The sequence below is a fragment of the Cariama cristata genome, unplaced genomic scaffold, assembly GCF_000690535.1.
Source record: "Cariama cristata isolate BGI_N322 unplaced genomic scaffold, ASM69053v1 scaffold15786, whole genome shotgun sequence".
In the NCBI taxonomy this organism is placed as follows: Eukaryota; Metazoa; Chordata; class Aves; order Cariamiformes; family Cariamidae; genus Cariama; species Cariama cristata.
This window is the reverse complement of record NW_009621682.1, coordinates 5,816-27,979: the sequence shown is the minus strand read 5'-3', so window position 1 is coordinate 27,979 and position 22,164 is coordinate 5,816. Positions and strand designations below refer to the sequence as shown.

At 37.7% G+C, this 22,164-nt stretch overlaps 2 protein-coding genes across 3 annotated transcripts in view; one reads left to right on the top strand and one right to left on the bottom strand.

The window, feature by feature from the left end:
- Positions 1 to 1,248: 1,248 nt before the first annotated feature.
- USP50 (ubiquitin specific peptidase 50) lies at positions 1,249 to 5,629 on the top strand (the record flags this gene model as incomplete). The annotated part of the gene is given in 7 exon segments (XM_009702072.1): positions 1,249 to 1,349; positions 1,352 to 1,448; positions 1,878 to 2,073; positions 2,729 to 2,926; positions 3,434 to 3,576; positions 4,716 to 4,848; positions 5,474 to 5,629. Coding segments are annotated over 7 exon segments (1,024 nt in total), but the record flags the coding sequence as incomplete, so codon positions are not given.
- Positions 5,630 to 6,395: 766 nt separating this feature from the next.
- The window catches only part of USP8 (ubiquitin specific peptidase 8), a 16,965-nt gene continuing 1,196 nt past the window's right edge, over positions 6,396 to 22,164 (bottom strand). The window contains exons 3-19 of one of the 2 annotated variants that reach the window (XM_009702070.1): positions 21,824 to 21,909; positions 19,026 to 19,170; positions 18,346 to 18,403; positions 17,660 to 17,819; positions 17,219 to 17,381; positions 15,848 to 15,992; positions 15,432 to 15,652; positions 13,711 to 14,307; positions 12,316 to 12,405; positions 11,636 to 11,716; positions 10,960 to 11,222; positions 10,089 to 10,301; positions 9,372 to 9,582; positions 8,805 to 9,041; positions 8,171 to 8,313; positions 7,666 to 7,798; positions 6,396 to 7,435 (exon numbers count right to left, since the gene is read on the bottom strand). In XM_009702070.1, the coding sequence (XP_009700372.1) occupies positions 7,250 to 7,435; positions 7,666 to 7,798; positions 8,171 to 8,313; positions 8,805 to 9,041; positions 9,372 to 9,582; positions 10,089 to 10,301; positions 10,960 to 11,222; positions 11,636 to 11,716; positions 12,316 to 12,405; positions 13,711 to 14,307; positions 15,432 to 15,652; positions 15,848 to 15,992; positions 17,219 to 17,381; positions 17,660 to 17,819; positions 18,346 to 18,403; positions 19,026 to 19,170; positions 21,824 to 21,909 (3,132 nt within the window). In that variant the 3' untranslated portion in view covers positions 6,396 to 7,249. The remainder of the gene's footprint in view (positions 7,436 to 7,665; positions 7,799 to 8,170; positions 8,314 to 8,804; positions 9,042 to 9,371; positions 9,583 to 10,088; positions 10,302 to 10,959; positions 11,223 to 11,635; positions 11,717 to 12,315; positions 12,406 to 13,710; positions 14,308 to 15,431; positions 15,653 to 15,847; positions 15,993 to 17,218; positions 17,382 to 17,659; positions 17,820 to 18,345; positions 18,404 to 19,025; positions 19,171 to 21,823; positions 21,910 to 22,164) is intronic. The other variant, XM_009702071.1, reaches the window with a different exon arrangement.

Below are 22,164 nucleotides of genomic sequence, written 5' to 3'. Positions count from 1 at the left end.
CCATCTCTTCCCAAAGTGGTTTTGGGTGGCATGTAGGAAGGAGACAGAGGCAGGTCAGGCTGGGCACGTTGCCCTGGATGAGAACTGATGGAACAGAACAACATCACAAAGTGAGGGGGTGAGGGTAGCCCGGGGGATGGGACAGGACAGACGTGCGGGGCCGTGCTAGTCATGCCATGAAACCGGATGGAAGAGGTGATGGTATGAAGAAAAGAGGGCAAGAGGCAAAATCCCCAAGCTAGGCCAAGCACAGGTTCCCTGCAAGGTTGGTGGTGGCTTCCCAGCCATCTTCCATACCCCACAATCCCAACATGTTGTCTCCTCCAAGCTGGTGTTTCTCAAAGATGGCTATAAAAGAAGGAATTAAGCATTTTCATAGGAGACTGGTCTATAGGCAGAGCTGTTTGGAAATGTTGACTCTACAGTTATTAAAATTTAAAAGGAAGTAGCTATTAGATGATAGAAAATGGCTGTCGGCCTGGGAGATCTCCAGAAATGAAAACCTAGGCACATGTTGTTCAGCTGAAGGGAAAGAAGTGGCTTTTCTTGTTCTACAAAGATAGTTGAGATTTCTGCATTGTCCCTCCTTTTGCATCAGAATAAAATGCCAGCCTTTAACAATTCAGGAATGACAACGTCAGCGAGCACATCTGGGTTGTGCCGGGTCTGTGTTCAGACCTCTCTTCTGCCTAAGTGGGGATGGGGACAGTTTGGCCCAGGACAGACTTGTACAGCAAGAAAACAAACCTACTAAAATTTTCTTAATGTGAATTAAGTAGCATTTTATGGTAAAAATCTAAAGAGGAACCTATTTATAGTATCATCTGGACTGCAACCTACAGTTTTAGGAAATATCTAAGTACCAGACCAGTGAGGAAATGAAATATAATGTGCATTCTGTAGGGAGAAATGCTTAAGACAGCTATTTAGAGCTGGTTATAGTTTTTGAGTAATCGTGTATGGAGTCAAAGACTGAGTGGAATTTTAGGAATAACTCTAAAACCTCAGGTATTTAAATAATATTTCTTAACTATGTATCTCACCGTATTGGGAAGACCTTAGTGTGGGAGACAGGGGGTCTTTACCACTGTATTAGCTTGATGAAAGTAAATGTGAATATCACTTATAAAGCAGACCCTGAAACAGCAGGAAGCTTCTCCTCAGGACAGTACTGCTTCCTAAAAAATGTAATACAAAAAACACTGTGGCATTTTAGGTTTCCACTGTTGTGTGTTTTTTTCCTAGTAGGTGGAAGTACAACTCCATTTGCTTGGAAAGTGTGAAGTTTTCCTGCAAGGAACTGATGGAGGAGATGAACAGCCAGCACCCAGGGCTCACCGGCCTGAAGAATCAGGCAGCACATGCTACATGAACGCAATTTTGCAGTGCTTCTGCAGCGTGCCACTGCTTGTGGAGTATTTCACCTCAGCAAAGTACAAAGCAGTCGAGTAAGTTGATTTATTCACACTACTTCTATTTTTCTGCTTGGCACTGCTGTTTTCCTTCCAAAGCGTACATGTTGCCATGAGAGTGCCCAAGGCAGCCACCTACCAGCTCCCCAGGCAGTTATAATCAAATTGGCCACAAGCTGGTTTCCTTCTCCTTTCTCCGAGACCCTGAGTCATTTCCTTGCTGGGTAACTTCAACATTATACTTCTTTGCCATTTTGATGGTAACACCAGTTACTGTCATTGCTGTCTCGATGATGAGTCCTACTACTTTCTGGTATCTGCAGAGTCCCTCAAACCAAATGACAGGCTGTCAGAGCTGTACTGTACCTGTGTATATTTTCTAAGTTTCTGTATTATGCTCCCATTTGAAGGTAGAGCCACCATCTTTTTTCATACTTTACCTGAAACAAGTTTATTTTTTCCAAGGGAGAATGGCAAGTCTGCAGCTGCCTTTGCCTGTTTGCTGTCCGATATGTGGCTTGGAGCGTCTGACTGTGTTTCCCTGGAGGTTTTTCATTCAGTCCTTGGGACACAGTACCCAGCTTTCAGCAAGAGGACTCAGCAGGATGCACAGGAGTTTCTGATCTGTGTGCTGAATGAGCTTCAGGAGGCTCTCAAGAAGGCAAGAGCCCAGCTGTGGTGTTTTGGGGACTGTAGCTGTTTCCTCTTTGCACTTCATGATTTAGCATTCCACGTAATAATTGCCTATCCTCTTCTTCTGAACTACATGATATGGCTGCTAAAAACTGTAATTTTCTTCCTTTGTTTTATAATTTTCTTCCTTTGTTTTATAACCACGTACGCACAATAATTCATTTTCTTCTTGTCTAATGCTACATTAGATCGCAGCCCCCATCTACACGATAACGCTGTCTGTAGCTCCATTATCCTCACCTCTCCCTCTCCTTGCTCCTTCCATGCTTTAAATTCTTCTCCTTTTTCATCTGTCTGAAATCTTCATGTCTGCCATGCCCCCCTTTTTTGCCTTTCTCTTCTTCAGCTCCACTGATAAAGAGCTTGTCTAGCAATTAAATCACTCCCATCTAATGTCTAGAATATTATATTTTTGTTTAATTTCTCTCAGAAAAGGAATTTAGCTTACTCTGCATGTATGAAACATCAAGTAAAATAATAGCATTTTAAAGCCAAGTTCTGTGACAAGAGTAACCACTAGCCTACACAGGTAGTGGGCAGCGACCATTAACACCCAGTGAAAGCACTTCTGAAACAGTTGGGTTACCTACATTTTGTTAATTTTTTTTTTTCCTTCTGTATAGTCAAGCAAAAGAAGATGCACAACCAATGCAAAAGCAAGCAGAGAGAGTGTCAGTGAAACATCCATTATCACACAGTTATTTGAGGGCCAACTCAGTTACAATATCACTTGTCTGAAATGCCAGACCACCATTGACAGACCTGAGAGCTTCACCGTTCTTTCCCTGCCCATCCCTTCTAAAACTGCCTGCTCTCTACAGGTACGGCTTCTAATACGTTCCTCCTGGTTTCTGCTTCATGTGGGAATAGGTGGCTTAGACTAACACGTGTAATTAAAAAGACACAGGTTTTTTACGTACTTTGGTTTCCTGGGCACTAATGGATAGTATTTGAACTGGTCCTAAGAGAAGTGGGGTTTCTATACTGGTCTGTGGACCACAGAGGCTGGTAAGGTTATGGGAGCAACACTCCTGAGCTGCCATGGGATGAGGGATATTAAAATTGTTCCATAGCAACCATGAGGTTTTCTTTCACTTATCCAAGTATTTCCTCATTTGGGGGGAAAAGGAAGCCAACGTTGGCTGCTTTGTGTTCCAAGTGTATTTGTAAAGTCAGTTTTGCTATGTCACGCTTCGATTAGGAAGAATGCTCCAAAACATGGCAAACCCTTCTCTTACCTGGCTTAAGATCTTCAGGGGTGGAGATGTGTTTCATCAAATGTTTTGGTTTGTTGTTTTTGGGTTTTGTTTTTTTTTTCTCTTTGACAGGACTGTCTCGAATGCTTCTTTCAGCAAGACACACTGACTTGGAACAACCAAATCCACTGTTCCTGGTGTGGAACAAAACAAGATGCTGCAGTAAAGGCTACCATAACCAAGGCACCGCAGATCATTATTTTTCACCTAAAGAGGTACAGTCTGTATGGGGTAGGACATGGCTATTTCCTGGGATTTCTGAGACGTGAAGGACAGTCATTTGCATTTGTATTAAAGGAGGGGGGGGATCACGGCAAATGAGTTTTTAGTACTTTTGATACCTGGAAGCTAAATGGGCAGTTACAGAACTGTACCTGTTAAACATGCAAGTTGCATTCCTGAAATCTCAGACAAGGTGTTCTGCCTTACTCTCTGCTGCAGCCTACCAAATTTCACTCACTGCATTTGGGGTCTCTTCTCCAAAGGGAAGAAAAACTCCACCGTGGAGTGATTGACTACAGGTTAGTACAGTGGTTCATATGGTCAGACGTCCCTGCAAATACAAGTTCCTGTGGCAAGTGGGAGAGCTTGTGACTTGGGTTCTAAGTGCAGGACTGAAACAGGGTGTTTTGCTTGTCATTACTGCAGCTGACACACTGTATTTTTGTGTATCCCCTAACTAAATCAGGTCTAAACAACTGGGTCTACTAAATAGAGAGGTGCACCAGTGTAAGGGCTCCTGATTAGCAGACATTACTACACACATGGCCAGATGCTACATTTATTCTTAAGAATTTATTCTTAACAACTTCCCACCTATAAAGAAAACTAATCTGGGATGATTTGGCTTCCCAGAACTACATTATGTAAAGTTGTTATTTAATTTCCCAATCAGCATCTGCTTTCCTTGACACACTCAGAGGAACTTGTGGTCCCGAGCTGCAGCCCTTGGCCACATTATAAATGTTTAAAAGTGTAGTGCTGTACTGAAAGTTATAGAGGAAAGAGGGATGGAGCCTGGCACGAAAGAGCTGACAACAGCAGTGCAGTTCAAAACATTTAGGACACAGTGAGAGTGATGCAGGGATTTGACTTCTGGCTGCTTTTGGCACCTGTGTCCATTTCTAATAGAAGGATCAGGAAGCAAGAGCTTTGTTTTTTTCGCTGGACAGCTCTTGTGGGTTTAGTGCGTTTTGTGTCAGTTTACTGTAATGCTCCCCATTAATACAGATCTTTCAAAATGCTGGGTAGTCATTCATTGCTCTTCCCTTCCCTAGAAAAGTCAGCCAAGCAACCACCACAATGCAAGAAAGAAGTTGAGTGTTATTTAAAATAGTTCAAACTTTTATTTCAGGTTTGAATGGCAAGGCAACCGCAAAAGGAAGCTCTCAACTGACATCTGCTTTCCACTCAGCAATCCGGTTCTCTCGCCCTACAGTTCCCCACTTCTCTGCAAAGATGCAGAGTACAGCTTGTGTGCTGTAGTGGTGAGCTTTGCCTTTCCTGCTTTTATTTGTAATGCTCTGCCTCATGGAGCAGATTAAGCCTGTGTTAGTTTGGACTGTATATATATATATATGTATATATGTTTTTCATACACTTTTTTTTTTTACCTTGCCATGGGCATAATCCAGTAACAGTATGTAACCGAAGAAGAGAGAAGTTACCACTTCTCTCTCCTTCTGCCCTCCACATCCCATTTTTAAAAAGCATAAGCTCCTGGCACATAATGCCTGGTTGGAGCCCCCTCAGCGTTTCCAGCATAAACTCAGAAGCTGATGCTACATGGATCCTGTTTATAAATAAGGACTAAATGGTCTCTTTTTCCATTCCTCACTGCAAGTGGGGCCTACTTATAGAGACCTGTATCAGGGCTAATAGCTGGGTTGCAAATTTAATATTCCAAAATAGAGAAGTATAATCATCATCTATTTGCTCTGTTTTAAAGCATTTATTTGAATTAACATTCCCTGCTGTAGGCCAAAAAGGGGGCTAGAATCTTCTCTCTCATCTCTTCCAAGTGCAAACAAAAAATGATTGCCAATTCCTAGCTTTGCCTGTGAGGAGAAAGAGTGAGACTTCCGTTTTAACAGACTGTCTTGTTTGTTACAGAACCACTTTGGTTTTCTGGATGATGGCCACTACACAGCATTCTGCAAGCACTCAGCCACCAAAAACTGGTACAGCTTTGATGATGCACAGATCACCCAGATCCCAGATTCCTCAGTGCAGACTGACACAGCTTATCTCCTATTCTTTACCTGTTAAGGCCTTCTTTGTACCCATTAAAAATCTGCTAGCCATGGAAAATAAACAGTGAATAGGCCAGCAATTAGCATTTATTGGCAGCATTAGCCAAGTCCTGTTTCACCAATAAACTCGAGCATTTGCATGACTTGATCATCTGTTGTGGTCTTTCAGGAAGCAATTCCTAGAGGTGTTACAGCTTCCGAGGCTGTTAAGGAACATGCATCTGGTCCGTTTGTACAAGGTCGAATGGTTGTTTTCCATGACAAACCTCATACATCCCTCAAAAGAACAGAAATGCTGAGCATACAGATGCACTTACTGAAAAATTCCTGTTTCTCTGTTGGTTAAGTATATTATGTTGTTTTAAGCTGCCTTTCAGAAACTGACAGTAGTATATTAAGGTGGAAGCACACAACCAGGCCACTGAGGGAATGTGTTTCAGAAGAGCACTGGGGATGAAGTGACCGTTAATATAAAAGAAAGAAAAAGGCATTATTCTAGTACTGTCATTTTTGTCCCTCTAGCACTGCAAATTTGTTTGCAGCTTGTAAGCTTCTGGAAAACAATCAATCCTGGTCTTAATTCCATCAGCAAGACACAGGCATGTAGGCAGATAAAAGCTCAGAATGTAGGATTTCAGATTTTTGAATGCCAGCCTAATCAGAGTGGGAAGACTAACCCAAATCCAAAGCAGGGAAATGCACAAGATGCAACTAAAATAGTTTCTAAACTAATCGGTTCTACACAAAGTAGGGTTTTTCTTTTTTGTCTGAAGAACCTTTAAACTGTGTAAATATGATTCAGACTGTCATTATGTAGAATCCTGACCATTACACAACTAGTTGAGAATGAAAACACCAAACCCAAACATACATTTAATGGGATATATTTTTAAATAATTTCTTCATTAAGGTCTTTATGCATGTGTACATGAAAATTTATATTAAAAAATTAAAAAGGAAAATATTATTTGTTTAGAATAACTCTGAAATGCACAAATATTGACAAAAGCTAACAGAAAAAAAAATACAGCCCTGCTTTTTATTAAGTAGTGTTGCAATTACTTAGAGCTGGCAAATAAACGCAATCCTCTTGAGTTTTACAGATTCTCACAAAAAGGACAACGTTTTATTATATACATAGTTCTGATGTGCAAGTATGCAATCAATATGTACACTTACATTCCTAACTGTTTACATCATTCTAGAGTATTCACAGTAGAATCAAGCTTAAGGTTAGAAATGTGAAAAGGCCATAACAGTGAAAGACAGAGAATCAAGATATGCCTTGGGATTTTAAGACATTTTAAACTACTTGTTAATAGGTTTCAGATGACTAAGCTAGAATTTAATTTTGGAGCAGACTAAAAATATAGTTGTTTTTAAAATAAATGGTAATGCAAGTATGCTTTTTAAATGGTTTCACAGATGGCAGTATTACCACAAGCATTATTAACCAGTCTTCTGGATTTTAAGCACTAGTACTGACCAGAAGGAGCTTGCTTGCAGAAAAGCTGCTGCAACCATCCCCATATCTGTAAGTGACTATGTTTGTCATAGTTTTTTGCATATTTATAAGCATTCCCATACCTACTTTGCTCTTATAAAAAGAAAAACAGTTTTCTTAACCCACACTACTTTACGTGGCCATATCCACTGCTCGCTGTTCAAAAGAGGTGTAAAAGAGAATATATGCAGCTGAGGATTTCACAGATGATGCTGAGATCTCAGATACTTCATGGTCGTCAAACTTAAACCAACGTTGTTTTGAAGCATTTTTGCAGTAGGCTGTATAATGCCCTCCATCCAACCCACCATAATGATTCTGTAAACATAAGAAGAAAAGAATTAATGGCCTCGAAAGCTGCCATTTCTTCCCTGGTTAGGGAAGTAAACTAGAATGTAAGATTTTTACTAAATACCAATCATTCTTTTTAGAATACAACTTAATCTTCAACTAGGTAGGCAGCCTGGAAACCTAGATGAATCACACAGGCTAACCCAAGTCTTGGCGTAAAGACCAGCTGAACTTTGAACTGGGACGTGGTTACTAACCGATACTGAAAACAGATTGTATCTCCTCAAGTTATTCTTTGGACCAATAACATACTGCGAAAGGTCAAGAGTTTCCAATGGGAAATCCACAGAAGTTTGAAGCTTTTGCTTCCATCTTCCATCATAGGAAAATCTAGAGAATTAAAAAGCATCATTAAAAGTTACAGGTTGTTCACAAGCTATTTAAGAATATTAAGCATGTTTGTTTTCCCTGGTTTTAACCAGGACATGATCTCGACTAGCCATTTGGCCCCCAATTTTGTTAATGCTTACACATGTTTCTTAATGCAAATGAAAAGAGATTACTTCTAAAAGCACTTTGTGAACTACAGCCTAATAAAAGAGGCATCAGATGAAAATAAAATTCTTGCAACATTACAACTGGAAATACATCCGGAACTTTCTCTAATTAAAAATGGTTAGCTATTGCACTGGAACAATCAATTTCCATCAAAGCCTGGTCACTTCATCCTAATTAATTTTCATCAACCACTGTTTCTCTTACCGTTTCAAGTGCACAAGAAGAACAGGGGGTAATTTCCAAATTTCTATTTTTTTCAAAGAATCCCTTCGAGTTTTGCAATGGCTGCAGTAAAACCTATTGTTATCAGTGAGCTTCTCCTCTTTGGAGAACAATCTAAGGCATTCCTAAAACAAAATACAAACACAGATTGTGAGGGACAGGTGTTTATGAAAGTGTAGCAAAAATATTTGTTTGCTAACCTGTATCAATTATCTGCGTGCTATGTTTCCCAAAAATGAGGAAAAGTGAGTTAAATCCATGTGTGGAAGTAAATTTTACTGCATGCATTAATTAGCTGCAAATCCTTCAAAATATACCTACAATATTTTGTTTAAAAAACACAAAATATTATGACCTACAAAAGCAAATACTATACATGTTTTCTCTGCTACTGTGGCTTCAATATTTCCATCCTGCTTGTATTTTAAAACTTTTAAGGAATGACCTATTTTTTTAAACTTTAGACTCAGATCTGTTCATGTTTCGGGTTAGTGTAAATGAAGCGGGAATATTGACCAACCCCTTCCGCAAGAGGCTGAGCAGAAGCAACATCATAATGAAGTCACAGAGAAATGTTTTATAATTCAAGAACTGTTTCTCTCTAGTTCCACCATACCTGCAGTGTACATTTACTAGTGGATGCAAGTGGTAACGACAAATACATGAAAGCTTCAAAGGTTCGGGACTTCTTGTGACATGTAAGACACTGCACTGTAGATTTGAATTGGCCTTGAAAGAGCGCCACAATTATGGATTCATTGAGCTGTTTGTGTTTGTGCCAGGCTAGTTCTGCTGCTCTGAAGTCATCAAGATGATCATTGTTTTCTTCCTTGTATCTTTTCCTGTTGTCAGCCTGGATAACAGAAGTTTAAATACCATAGCCATATATTAACAGACCTAAAAATAGGAAGTCTCATCTATAGGCAAGCATACTATTGAATATTTGCAAGAATATTTAAATATGTCAGTGTAGCCATCCATTTCTTGTCTGGTTCATCCATTACTCTCTTCAGTACCTTATCCTGTTTCAAACTAAATTCCTACTTTAATTCTGAATACTCGCATTTCCTTCCATACAAGGTTCCAGTAACATAATCTTCTTATGAAATAAGAGGGTCTTTTTAAAATTTATTTCTCTTGATCATCTGACAGATGTATAATTTGTTACAAGTGTATTGCTTACTTTATTTAGGTCTTCATGCAAGCCATCCATTAGAAAGAGAAGCAATTCTTGGGAGTCCTGTTGGCTATATCCTGCAAATTGGTCATTAATCTTCCCAATTGTAATTTTAAAGTCTTTTGGACTGATATATTTATACTGTCCTGTCCATAAAGCTTTCATTATTACACCAAACTCTTCAGCCACTTCACCTTTATGGCCCAGAAAATTTGACCTATACAATTAATCAGACAAAAAAACCAAAAATGAGCTCTTCAAATAACTTTAACATTACTGTTATTAATTCAAGATATTATCCCAATTTCAAAGTAATTTCTTTAGACCAAGAAAAACTGGCTGCTACACTGAGTTAACATTTTTGTCTACTTTGGCACTGTAATTCGGTTCCCTATTGGGCTGATGGAAGCTACAGCTCTTTCCAGCTTGTTTTGTAAACTGCTATGTAAATATTCTGTTCGGTTTTAGGAGACTCTAGTGCATTTATATTCATAAATGTGGTAAGCACAATTTAATAAAGACTGTCCAGTAAAACCTATTTTGTCACACACATGAATTTTGAAAATGTTAAGACTCTCATAAGCTAGCATTTGTCTCCTACTTAAAAAAAACCCCACACTCCTCCCTTAACTCCACTAAGTGATTTCTTTTGAATTAACAATTGTAAAGGCAGATTGTTTTCCTTGAATTGTAAGTTACAGGATGAGAATAAGAGATTGTTACCTGTTAATATCATCTTGATACAAGTTTCTGTTAAAGTAATCAGCCAGGTGAGGTGCATTGCACAGACACTGTAATATGGAATTCATATAGCAAGTGTTCCCTAGATTACGAAGTCCTGTAAGAGCTGGTCCCGATCCCCCAAACACAGGATTAAGATTCCGAATTTGTGATGCAGAGAGTCTTGAAATTTCTGCTTTGGTGTAACAGACTGGTCTGCAAGGAAGAAATTATTTTTTAGGAGTCTCAGACTTGACAAGGCTGTGCACATAAGCCAACAGAACCACTCTCCCTCACAGGGAATGAAATACCCTGGCACAAGATGTCACCAAATGCCATAGTTTACAGTATCAAAACCAGTCAATGCAATAGTGAGAAATCCATATACACTGGCCTATAATGAGGCTGAGTTATATGCTCCATCAGTTGGTGTTTTTTCTGGGTTTTTTTTTTGTGTTTTTTTGTTTTGTTTTGGTTTTTTGGTTTTGTTTTTTGGTGGTGGTTTTTTTTTTTCAATTCACAGATGAAGAATTACCTGTTCATTTAACCCATTTAAAACTGAAAACTCTGCATTTCACAAAGTGTCAGAAGACTGGCATTTAATATGTTAACACAAATACCACAACTTAAAAAGCAACTATTGTCCAATTACACTGTGACCTCTGAAATTCATGTTAATACATAACAATTACATTAATTCTCAAAAGATAACTGCCCTATACATTGAACTTTTAGCAATGAAATTTAAGTCTAGCACTCTCGCATCCTTTCAAACCTGCTTAGAAAATATTAATGAATTACAGTTTGTTAAACACAAAGAAAGTCCTATATGCTATCATATTGCATGAGTTGTGGTCTGACTAATTGTACATACTTATTGTCACGATTGACTGCAGGAGTTACAGGAATTCTTTTCTTCTCTTCTTCCTGAATGGCTTGGGTTATATCTGGGGAAGAGTAGGAGCGCTTCAGTTTGGAGTGTTCTCTTTCTCGTTCAACAGTCACCTGTGGCTTGGGTTTATGAGTTGGAGGGGTTGATGGAGGAGTGGATGAAGGAGCCATTTCTGGTGGATACATGTGAACAGTGTTTGTTGGCGAGTGATAGTAACGAAAGGTTCCAGTGATTGGATCCAGAAACTTGGGGAAAAAAAACAAATTGTTTCAAAAACAAGTAAAAATCCATCATTAACTTACTTTTTTTAAACTACCGTAAAAACAGTGCATGAGTTTTCCAAACATTGAGATGTTAACAGTTGTGACTGGCCTCAATACTTAATGGATTAAATCTACCGGAAGGCACCACTTTCACCAAAATGCATATTAAGCAGCAACTGCATAGTACCAGAAACAGCAGGTGAGCTCTCCTAGTTTCATTACAAATAATGTTAACATTCAGAAAATAACCATGTGGAAATTGAAGGGGACAAAATAATTTAAAAAAAAAAAAAAAAAAAAATCAAACAAGATCTTACTTAGAAATAAGACACAATTGAAGTGCATCACAAAACTGCACAAGGCAACTTGATTATAACATCAGAATAGTAAGTTACCTTTGCCCAACCGGCAGGCAGTCCTGGTATTATCCTTCCCATTTCTTCACTTCGCGCTCTCATTAATGGCTCCCGCTGAGACTAATAAATAAACAGAAATGTAAGGTACGTAGTTATTTCTGCAGAGCAGCAAGCTGCCTGTGACCTCCCTATATAGTTACATGACTCAATGCAAAACAGTTCAATAAGAAATCCTTGGTTATAGCTGGAAATACAATTTATTGTAATGATAATAAAGTACTACTTCTTTCTGTCACTCGATCTAAACAAAACCCATTTGCTAAATGCTCCAGAAAAAAAGGACAATACATCCTCACAAAAGTCTGAATGCTCAATTTCTTCCCTAAAGAAGCTACTTTATTAGGAATATGGGCTTCTGTTAAACACATTGGGATGATCTTTTCTCCCGTTTGAAGTGGTATGCAATGGACTACGCATGAAATGACAAACAAGTGTGGAATGCTTGTTAATGCCATCAGAAACATATGAAGACTTCTAGTGAAAGCTTCAAATATTTTTTCAGATGAGTACGACAAATGAAAAAAAGCAAACAGCTGTAAACATAGCATAGTCTTTTCTTAAGATGACTTTAAAAATTGAAATGAGGTAGAATTTAATGTAATAATCATAAAGCATCTACGCTTGATTGGTTTTGGCTACATACAACATATTATATTTACTTTAAGTCTTTCAGTATCTTGTTCAGAATCCTCTCTAAGGGGTCCTGGCTTTTGAGCTCCACTGTCTGGTTGTCCTTTAACCACAGTTTGCTGTAAAAGATTTTGAGAGAAGGCTTTCAATTTTTATCTGGAATATCAGTAAAGTATGCTGATAAAGCAAAATACGGAAAAAGCAAAGATATAGTTTCTTTTTTGGTTGTTAAATGCATGTGCCACAAAGAAGTGGTTAGAGCAGGTATCTATGCATCATTTTTATTCATCCTAGTCTCTACTATAGGCAGTTTGCTGGAATAGCATTTGTAGCTGAATGTTGTAATACATTAAGACAGTCTGTTATATAGTTTCAAGGGCTCGGAAATAAAGTGCAGAAGTTCCACCTACACCACTTACCCCCTTAAAAGCTGTGGGTTTTACAATTTAGTTTTAAATTAAAGACTTTTTCCCTTTTACTTCTCACTTTGACAAAGCCCCTCTATGAAAAAGGCAAACCATGAAACCAACATTATGAATTTGTTTTATCACAGGCAATCATTTTGGGATTATATGAAGCTGCTCTGTCAGTCAAAAGCTCGCAAATGACTGTGGTAAGGTTGCCCAGGAAGACTTTATTTTGGCTTCCTTGTGCATTTGCATTACACAAGCATCAAAGTTTGGTCAAATAACAACTGCAATTGCAAAGGGAGAGAAAAATATACTAATGCATGTGCTTGAGAAATGGTTTTAAAGACATCTGTTCCACTACTAACTCAGCTTCACAAACAGCTCCTGCTTCATGATCAGATGATTTTTACGCTCTCAGAAATTTTGCAATTTTTTTCAAGAATCTGAGGAAAGAAGGAACTGTGACCCCCCTCAAAAAGTTGGAACTGGACTGTTGTCAGCAAAAATACTACATTCGGGTATTGCTTTGCTTCCTATGCCAGTCAATAAAATCCTGTTACAGCAGCATTTATGCAGCTGGGGGCACTAAAGAGTTTGTTACAATAACGCAGTTCTGTTCCTAGCATGTGTTAAAACAGCGTAATATACAACACTGAGCTGGTACAAGAGATAAAATGGCACCATGCCTCTATTTTTGAAACAGAGGACTGCAGCCTATGAACCATCCCTTCTAGCTCCATGTCAGTAGGAAGTTTTATTATCCTACGGCAATTCCATGCTGCCCACCTAGAAGCAAGAACTGAGGCTGTCTTGCAAAAAAAAAAAAAAAAAAAAAAAAAAAAAAATCTATTTATGTCTTGGTTTTAACTTTCTCCTCTACATTTATGTAGAAATGGCCTAAATAAAAATCCAATGATGTATTTAAAATTTCTAGATTGATACTAGAGTATGCACTCACAAATCATCCTGAATAATTACTCCACATTTGGTGATGATTTTCCCTTTTTCACCAACCTTGCCTGCAACAGTCACAAAGGTCGGAGATGCATCACCCAGTGCCCGCCTCTGCATTTCTGGTGTTCGAGTTCCCTTTTCTCTTTCTTCCGTAGATATTTTGTCAATCTCAATCCTTTTTGCACCAATGCTATCTAGTTCACTTTTATTTTGCTTTTTTGCTTCTATTGCTTCTTTGCGTGCTCTTTCTTGTTCTTTTTCTTCCTGTTCTCTTTTTATTTGTTCATCCCTCTCCTTCTGTTCCCTGTCCTCTTTGGATTGCTGTAGCTTTTCTTTGTGTTCCTTTTCTTTCTGTTCTTCTTTTGCTTTTTGTTCTTGTTGTTCTTTTTCTCGTTTGAGTCTCTCTTTCTGTTCTTCCTGTTGCCTCTCCCTAAGTTCTTTTTCCCGTCTGTTTTTCTCTAATAGAGCAGTAGTTTCTGCATGTACAAGACTCTTTTCTTCTTCTGTCAGAATGTTCTTTGCATCGCGTAATGGCTTTGTGGACCGGTCTGGAACTATTCGTCCATTCTCAACAGGTTGGCTGTCACTGACTGTACTTTGAGATTTTGGTCTGTTACCATCAGGGATTTTTAGTGAAGGCTTTTTGGTACGATCAACCTGTAACACAAAGTGTAGAACGACAATTCACTACAGCTATTACTGCTCCATTAGCTAAGCTTTTTCCAAGTGAGATTTATAAGAGAATAAAGATGATATAAAGTTGACTTCTGCCAGAGCGATCATGAACTTTCAATTTCATCAAATCTGGTAATTCAAATTGCTTGTTAGTAAAATTACGTATTCACTTCCAGATGTGAGATAAGAATCAACAGAACCATAAGGACAGCATTAAGCACTGATTACTACAACTCCTTATTTTCAGGCTTTCAAAGGTGAACGTTTTAGGGCAACCAGGCAGCCTAATTTGGGCTTGGCTCTCCCAGTCATGTGATAGAGCATGTGATTAAGGCAGATCTGCTTGATGGGAAGAGGTATTTAAGAATGGCTTATGCTCAGGTGTAGGACAGTAAGTTGTTTTTGATACTGAAGTGGAGGTTCTCAAGACATAAAGGCTCATCTGGTTCAGGGAAGAACAGAAATATTGTCTTTAAGTTTTACAGTTAGGATCGCTTGGCTAAAATACTATTAAATGCAGTATCTAGAAGGGTGAAAGTGACGTGTTTAACTTTAGCCTTGTCTCCTAAGGAAAATACTAGTTTATTTCAAGGACTCTACAAAGGTGTCTTTAGGAAGTTTTATCACCATGAAAGGAAGAAACAAATCCCTACACTTTCACTGCTGGGCCAAAAGTGACAAACCACCTAAACATTTTATTATTTGAAAGAAGATACAGTGACTGGAAATCAGACCTTCAGAACAGGCAAGGTAAGCCATGGTCTAACTGCCCTCCCTGTATTTCATCATATATATTTTGAATAGAGAAGTTTTCTTATAGACTTTCTGAATTAATAAGCAATTGCTGACCTTCAGTTTCTCAGGTGCTCATACAAAAATACTCATGAAAAGCTCTCCGATTATGTTAAGTATATTTGGGTTCATAAAGTTCTGTAGATTATTTACCATGGCTTCACAGATCACCAATAGTCTCTGTACCAATATACCTGTGTACAAGGTTTAAACAAATACTGAGTATGTTTCCTTGTAGATTTAGGCTTCTGCATGCGGTGGGTCTCTAAAAGATGAACCATATACTAACTCTGAAAAAAAGAAACACAGCTTACCTCAGGCATACTTCTTGTAGTTGACACTGGATTAACTACAAATGAACTGTCAGATTTTGGAACAACAGCATCCTGTATGTTTGGTCTGTTAAGTGATTTTAGTCTCTCTTCCAAATTATCTCCCATTTCTTCATTTTCAATCACTTCTGTTGGAGATGGCTTTATAGCAACAACAGGTGGAACAGGAGCTGGCTCTTCCAGAGATGGATATGTAAAATTCACTTTAGAAGGGGGGAGAGGAGGGAAGCATGAGAGAGCTCTTAAAACAAAAGCAAGATAATAGCCATGTTCCACCCCAAAATTTAAATTTAGCCAGAAAAGGCTATCCCAAGCATATTTGAATGAATTAAAGATATATCCAGTAATTATAAACACTTGGGATATGGGGGGTGTGCGGTGTTATCCTTTATACTTACAAGAAACAGTCACTGCCTCACTCTTGCTATGCTGGGGTGGAGTTACTTTAGCATTTGTTGTGTACTGGGGAAAACAAAGGAGCCAATTTTCATAACCTCCTTCTAGAATTAAAGGTTCATTCTGCAGTATAGTTTTGCTTTCCCACTATAAGAAAAAAGTTTGAAATTAAATTATTTAAAATAGAAAAGAAACTTATACATCTTAATAGTGTTGTTGAAATTTCTGTGTCTAGTCATTACATTGAGACAGGTTATTTTGGGGATTTTTAAATAAGAATTCAACAGGCTGCAAAAACCTTTTGGGGAACAGGGATCCTCTTTGTGTTTGGAGAATGCCCAACACAGTTAGGTTCCTGACTACCTACAACAGGGTCTGAATATTTCCAATACAGAAAGAACCATTTACTACTACTTCAGGTAAAAATCCTCCATGCAGAAAAATATTTTATGATAATATTTGCTTCAGTTTCTTATCTGATAAGTGTGCTGAGTGATCAGGGGCATTGCCTTTAGAAAGCACAATGTTAACTTTCTGAAAAACCCTTGGGAGTTCAGGCTCCAGACCACCCTCCTCCTGAGGTCCTCAGTATTAGAATGTGAACAAGGTACAGAGGCTCAGAGAATATTCTTTAAAGTAATAAACAGGGAGAAGTGCCTGAACTCTCTCTGAACCCCAGTCTGGAATGTTTAGGTAACAGAAAGATGCGCAGTCTTTCACAAGAGCCACCTATATAAAGAGTAGGGATATCACAGTCATAGCCAGACTTCTGACTTGAAAATGTTGAGCATCTGCTTAATAGTCAGTCTATAAGCTCCCTGCACTGATGAAGCTCAAATTTAAATTAATGTTTCTCTAAAAGTTATATTCATTAATGCAGAAAAGTTAACCATTCTGGGGTCGTCTTCATCAAAATCCATCCATTTTAGGAAGTGCCTGGCTGATAGGATTGCAAAGAAGCTAGCCTTCTTTGGCCTGCCTATGCAGGTGGCCAACCAGTTCCCATGAATAAGGAATTACAGTTGCTAATACAGGAAAGAGAGTGATATGTTTCTGGCAAACAGTACTAAGTATTTTCCCAAGTAACTCTGTCAGCCAAGAACTCTTAAGTTTGAGCTAGTTGTTGAGGAGGGGAGCTGAATCATTCTGCTGTTCATCTTTTTTAAAATTATACTGTCCTCTACTACAGCACAAGCATAGGAATGTGAAACTTCAGACTACAATTCTGCTATCAAAATAAGCAGTCTTTGAAAACTGAACCAAGACGTTTGCCTAAAGTGTCATTAAGTCTTCCATATAGTTTGTAATTATAGGTGCTTTAAGACCTTCTTATTTATTGCAACAAATTAAAACAAAATGTGAAACTTGCCAACCTTAAAAAGTGCTTCTTTCAGGCTCTGAAGAGTTGTTCCTAGCTTTAAGTCTTCAGCAGAACTAAACCAGTCTAGCAGTATAACATAATCAAAGTGTCCTCTCCTCTTCCATGGATCTCTAGAATCCTCTGGGAGTCTAGCTTCAATCCAGTTAGCAGTAACTCTGAAATATATTAACATGCATTTAAAGACAAATGTACCAGTGACATTTTGTTCAGTGATACACAATCCCTATATGTTTATGTGCTTGGATAAAATAAATATTCTCTGGCTTAAAGTCAGTACATGCAAGAACAGAGCTGTCCAGATACATTTCACCCACTGGTGTATATCAGGGACTCCAAAACTAAGTCTACAAGTTTTAAAAGCATATATTATTTTCAGTCAATTTATAAAATTATAACATTAAATATTTCACTACCATTTAACATTATTCCATACCCAGGACTGATAGCTTCTTCTGGGACACTGATAGATTTTGGAATACAGGATTCCTGATAATCCTTCAATCTTCGAGCATCCATTATAATCAATTCAATATTTTTGTCCGACATCATTGCAAACAGTTTCTCAGCTGTGACTGCTCCTTGAAATAGAGAAGCTATTAGATGTAAAAAGCTACATTATAAATGGAAATAGCTATGATGACATCTGACTGGTGTAATCAAGACTGTGAACAGATGAAACAGAACAGAAGAGTCCCACAAAGTCATGGAGGTGAGACACTACAGAATAAACTTATTGGATCTTTTCCTCCCACTACTGTAGTGACTAGCATCTGATCGGCTGAATTAGACAAGACTGAACACTTCAACGATAAACTAGTTTAACTTTTTGTGGTCTCATTTAAATCAAGCTATATAGGTAAGCATTTGTAAACTACATGCTGCAGATGTTCCTCTTCAGTTAAGATCTCTAGAGAACATTTTTGCATTTATTACATGAACAAAGATTGATGAAGGCTACAACACAGAGCTTAATTAGTTACTAAGTTACTGAAATGCAGGATACCAGAATTGCATCAATACTGTGAAATAACTCCTTAAAAGAACTGTAACCGCTTAGGTGATAGGTGCATAGTCATACGGAGACCTCTTTCACATCTGTGTGAACACTGAATCTCTTACCACTCAGACTGTCAGACTGATCCTTTCTTTCCAGTGAATGCTTTCTCTCACCATTAATCTGTGTTGTAAGGAAAAAAAAAATTAGTTTAATACCTAATACTCAGAACCAAGGTGGCCAAATAGAGCTTGAAGGAAACTGGTCAGACTGTAAGCCACAGGAAGAAACGTAGAAAAAGGAACCTTCTTCTAAAGATGTGTTGACAAATGTATTAAAAAGATACCAAGGTTGCTGCCCTACCTAGACAGAAACTCATTAAAAACGCAATACAACCCAGGACAGCATCATCTGCTAGATGAAATTTGTGAAGTATGTGCAAAGAAATGAGTTTGTTTCTACACTATTGCTGAAAAGTCAGCTCTCCTAAAGAGGAGACATGTTATCTGTAACACCAGCTTATTATCATTACCTTCAGTTTCTTACACTAGCTAGTTTATAACAAAATAGAACTTGACTTCAGAAAAAAAAAACTAGTCTATCATATGCAAGACTTGGAGCTTGGTAGGACTAAACATCTTCCAAAGAAATGTCAAAGAAGGGTTACAGGGAGTGTAAGCTAATTTAAAAAAAACCCAAAACTAGTATGATTCTGAACTGGAAATGGCTACTAGTAGAGATCAAATGCTAGATTAAAACTATACATTTAGACTGAATTAGAGAGTTTGTAAACATCTTCAGTTACCCTTTGGCTTTTTCCTTTGGAATCCACAGCACTTTCTGAGGAGTTTTTGGCTGAACTCTTTCCATCATCTTTTGGCTCTTGCTTTTTCTGTAGCTCTTGTCTGTCCCTCTCTTCAAGTTTTTTCCGAACTTCAGCTTCCTCATATCTATTGGGAAAAAAAAAGCTTTTTTCTCCAATATTGTGTTATTGGCTAGTCTTGGATAATTAACATCAGAATCATCATGTCTTCAGGAGGGGAAAAAAGAAGTATGTAAAGTTTAAAAAAAGTCGAACTATTCTCAATTTTTGTATTTCCAAACAAATCCCATTTTCCTCCATGACTGCATGATATTGTTTCTCCCACTCTTGGCTTGGTTTTCTTATTTTTAAATCCTGTTTTGGGTCCTATTTCATAGCCACTGCTCTTAAGGCTAATGAATTTTTTTTCTCTAAACCTGGGGTCATGCTTAGCTATGTTGTCACTATATGTAATGAGTTTTTAATTTCACAGAAGAAAGGGTAAGTATTGGTCACTTACAGGTAAAATTTAATATATTATAACAATCACCCCACATTTTATTTGGTTTTGCAACAGAACTAAAAAGTAACAGTTAGGACTAAGTTAGCTCAGTTATTTAAACTTCCTTTTTCTGAGAAGTCAGATCATAACTACTTATATGGTAGCAGTCACCTTCAGAATGTAAGTTGACTTTATAATACTGTTATGTCCTCACCTCTGTCCCTGCACTTTGTTTCAAACACTGGGGCTACAGTGAAGTCAATGCAAGAACTGGATCTGTGTGTGTGTATATATATAGGGTATATAGCTGTATTTGGTGGACCTAGGTCTTGCACACAGCTGTCCTTTTCATAAACCCTTCGACTTTCAAATTAACCTCCCAGCCTTTTGCCACCGTAACAACAATTATGATACTGTAAACCAGTGACCTCCAAACTACAGCTTTTAGATAACCAACTGCAGGTTTGAACAGTCACGTCACTGTTAAATAGCTTTCTATTATATTTAATATAGCAGAGAAGCTTAAGGGTTACGAGTGATCCATAAAACCAAAAAGCATGTTTTGAACTAACAATTTTGACGACTGAACCAAGCAGTGAATCATGAACACTGAACTGTATTAGTAATTGCTCATTTTAATCAGATGTTGCCTAATCAGGATTAAAATTATAACAATACAGCTGTATTTCATATCAAAAGTACTGTATTAATAAACTAGATCATTAAATCAAATTCTGCCTCCAAGTCTACTCCACTAACTGGCCACTAACAGGAAGGAGGCTGCAAGTCTGTATTTTTATTTTTTAAACAGGCTTCTTGATTTGGCAAAGGCATTGTAAGTTAGAACAGAGCATTTTGTTCTCATTTGGAGTTAATGGCACTAAAGCATATTTCAGGTTTTAGTTTAATTCAGTCAATATGGAATATTTACCCACCAATTTCCCATTTACGCCTCTGAAGCACATAGTAGGTCATTCATGTAGGTATTCCTGCTCCTATACAAATTATGTTTCAGCAGCTCCACTTTTAGTTAACAATTAACATTCAAACTATTTGCTGGCCTACTGCCTGGAGAAGAAATTGTACAAATAACTTCCCTGAAACCACTTCTGTAGTTACACAGGAGTCATGTTTCATTTCTATTCCCTTTAAATATTTATACATTTTGCCCAGAGTAGTTGAAAGTTATGGTGTCAACTTTCAAAACTCTGTTCCTTTCACAAAAAGCCACAAGTTACTAAACAGTAAGTCTTGAAATAATTTTGGCTTTCTATAATTCTATCAGTGTTTATTCTTACAGTGAATTTGCAGCTCTGTTGAATTATAAGACTCAACTAAAAATAATGAAAACCTAAAGATTATTTCATGCATAGTACCATGAGGCATCTTTAGAAAGTCTCTTTTCATATACATGTAACTACACTCTTATTTCCTTCTTCACCTAAACTAACTTTATGGATTAAGCACTTTGAAGGGCATAGAATATGCTTTCCCAATAATACTTGGGGGAGGGTGTGTGGGCATGAGAAGGGAAATTTCAGCCTAGCTGAAAGGAAAGTTAAAAGGGTGAGAAAGGCACGAGAAAGATAGTTGCTACGGATGGGAAAAGCAAGTAAGGCTGGAAGCAAGACATACTGCACTAAATACCACCTAAAGATAGATTCTACCTTAAAACTTCTTACCGACACAACTTTGTGTCTTACGCCACAAAGATGTGTAACTTCACAGTTGTAAGTGAGCTACCCAAAAGCCTGTTAGCATCAGCTCAGTTACATACTGGCAAAACTGCGTTTCCATACACTTGTCTGCATGAGGCAGAGGTAGAGAACAGGTGTAGCAGCTAGCTGAAGAATCAAAAGATGTGTTTTGTTAGTGTAAACTAAATCCACACTACAAGGACTTTTAACATATGTAATTAGGAACATTTATTAGTATATTTGGTTTCAGATGACCTTATGATGAACAGGGTAAGGAGGAAATGGCTCTTTATCATCTCTAGTTTGTATTTTGTGGTTTCTTTTTATTAGTCATTAAACAAAACCAGAAGACTATATCAACAAATCATAGTTACCAAGAATTAAGAGACAATGTATACAGTGGCAAGTTACTGGAGTATGTGATGATGAAAATTATCTCTAGTAACAGACTTTTGTGGATAAACAATTTAGGCTTTCAAGATTTCTGAATATCTAAGGTCTAGTCAAGTGCAATCTCTTACTACTAAATAGCTCGAAAACCTGCAATTGCACATGTACAGGCTTCAGCTATAATGAATAGTATCTTAACTGTATTCACGTACCTGAGTTTAAGGCTGTCTGACAGTCTTTCAGCTTCTTCAATAGCTTTTTTTAAATTTGTAGGTCCAAGAATTGAATGAAAATAATCCTAAAATTACAAGCATCACCCGACATATTAATAATACAGCTTAACAATGCCTACTTCTGTCCATATCAAGAGCCACTAATGTACAGAGAATTGATATTATAATGATATGAATGCCAATAAAAGGAATTGTTTTGAATCAAAAGATTTTCTTCTCAAACATGAGTTTGTAAGTAAAATTGTTCTATAGCACCAATAAAGAAAGACTAGGCAAGGCAACTTCACCAAAAAAATCTGAATGGGAAAGATGACAGGAAT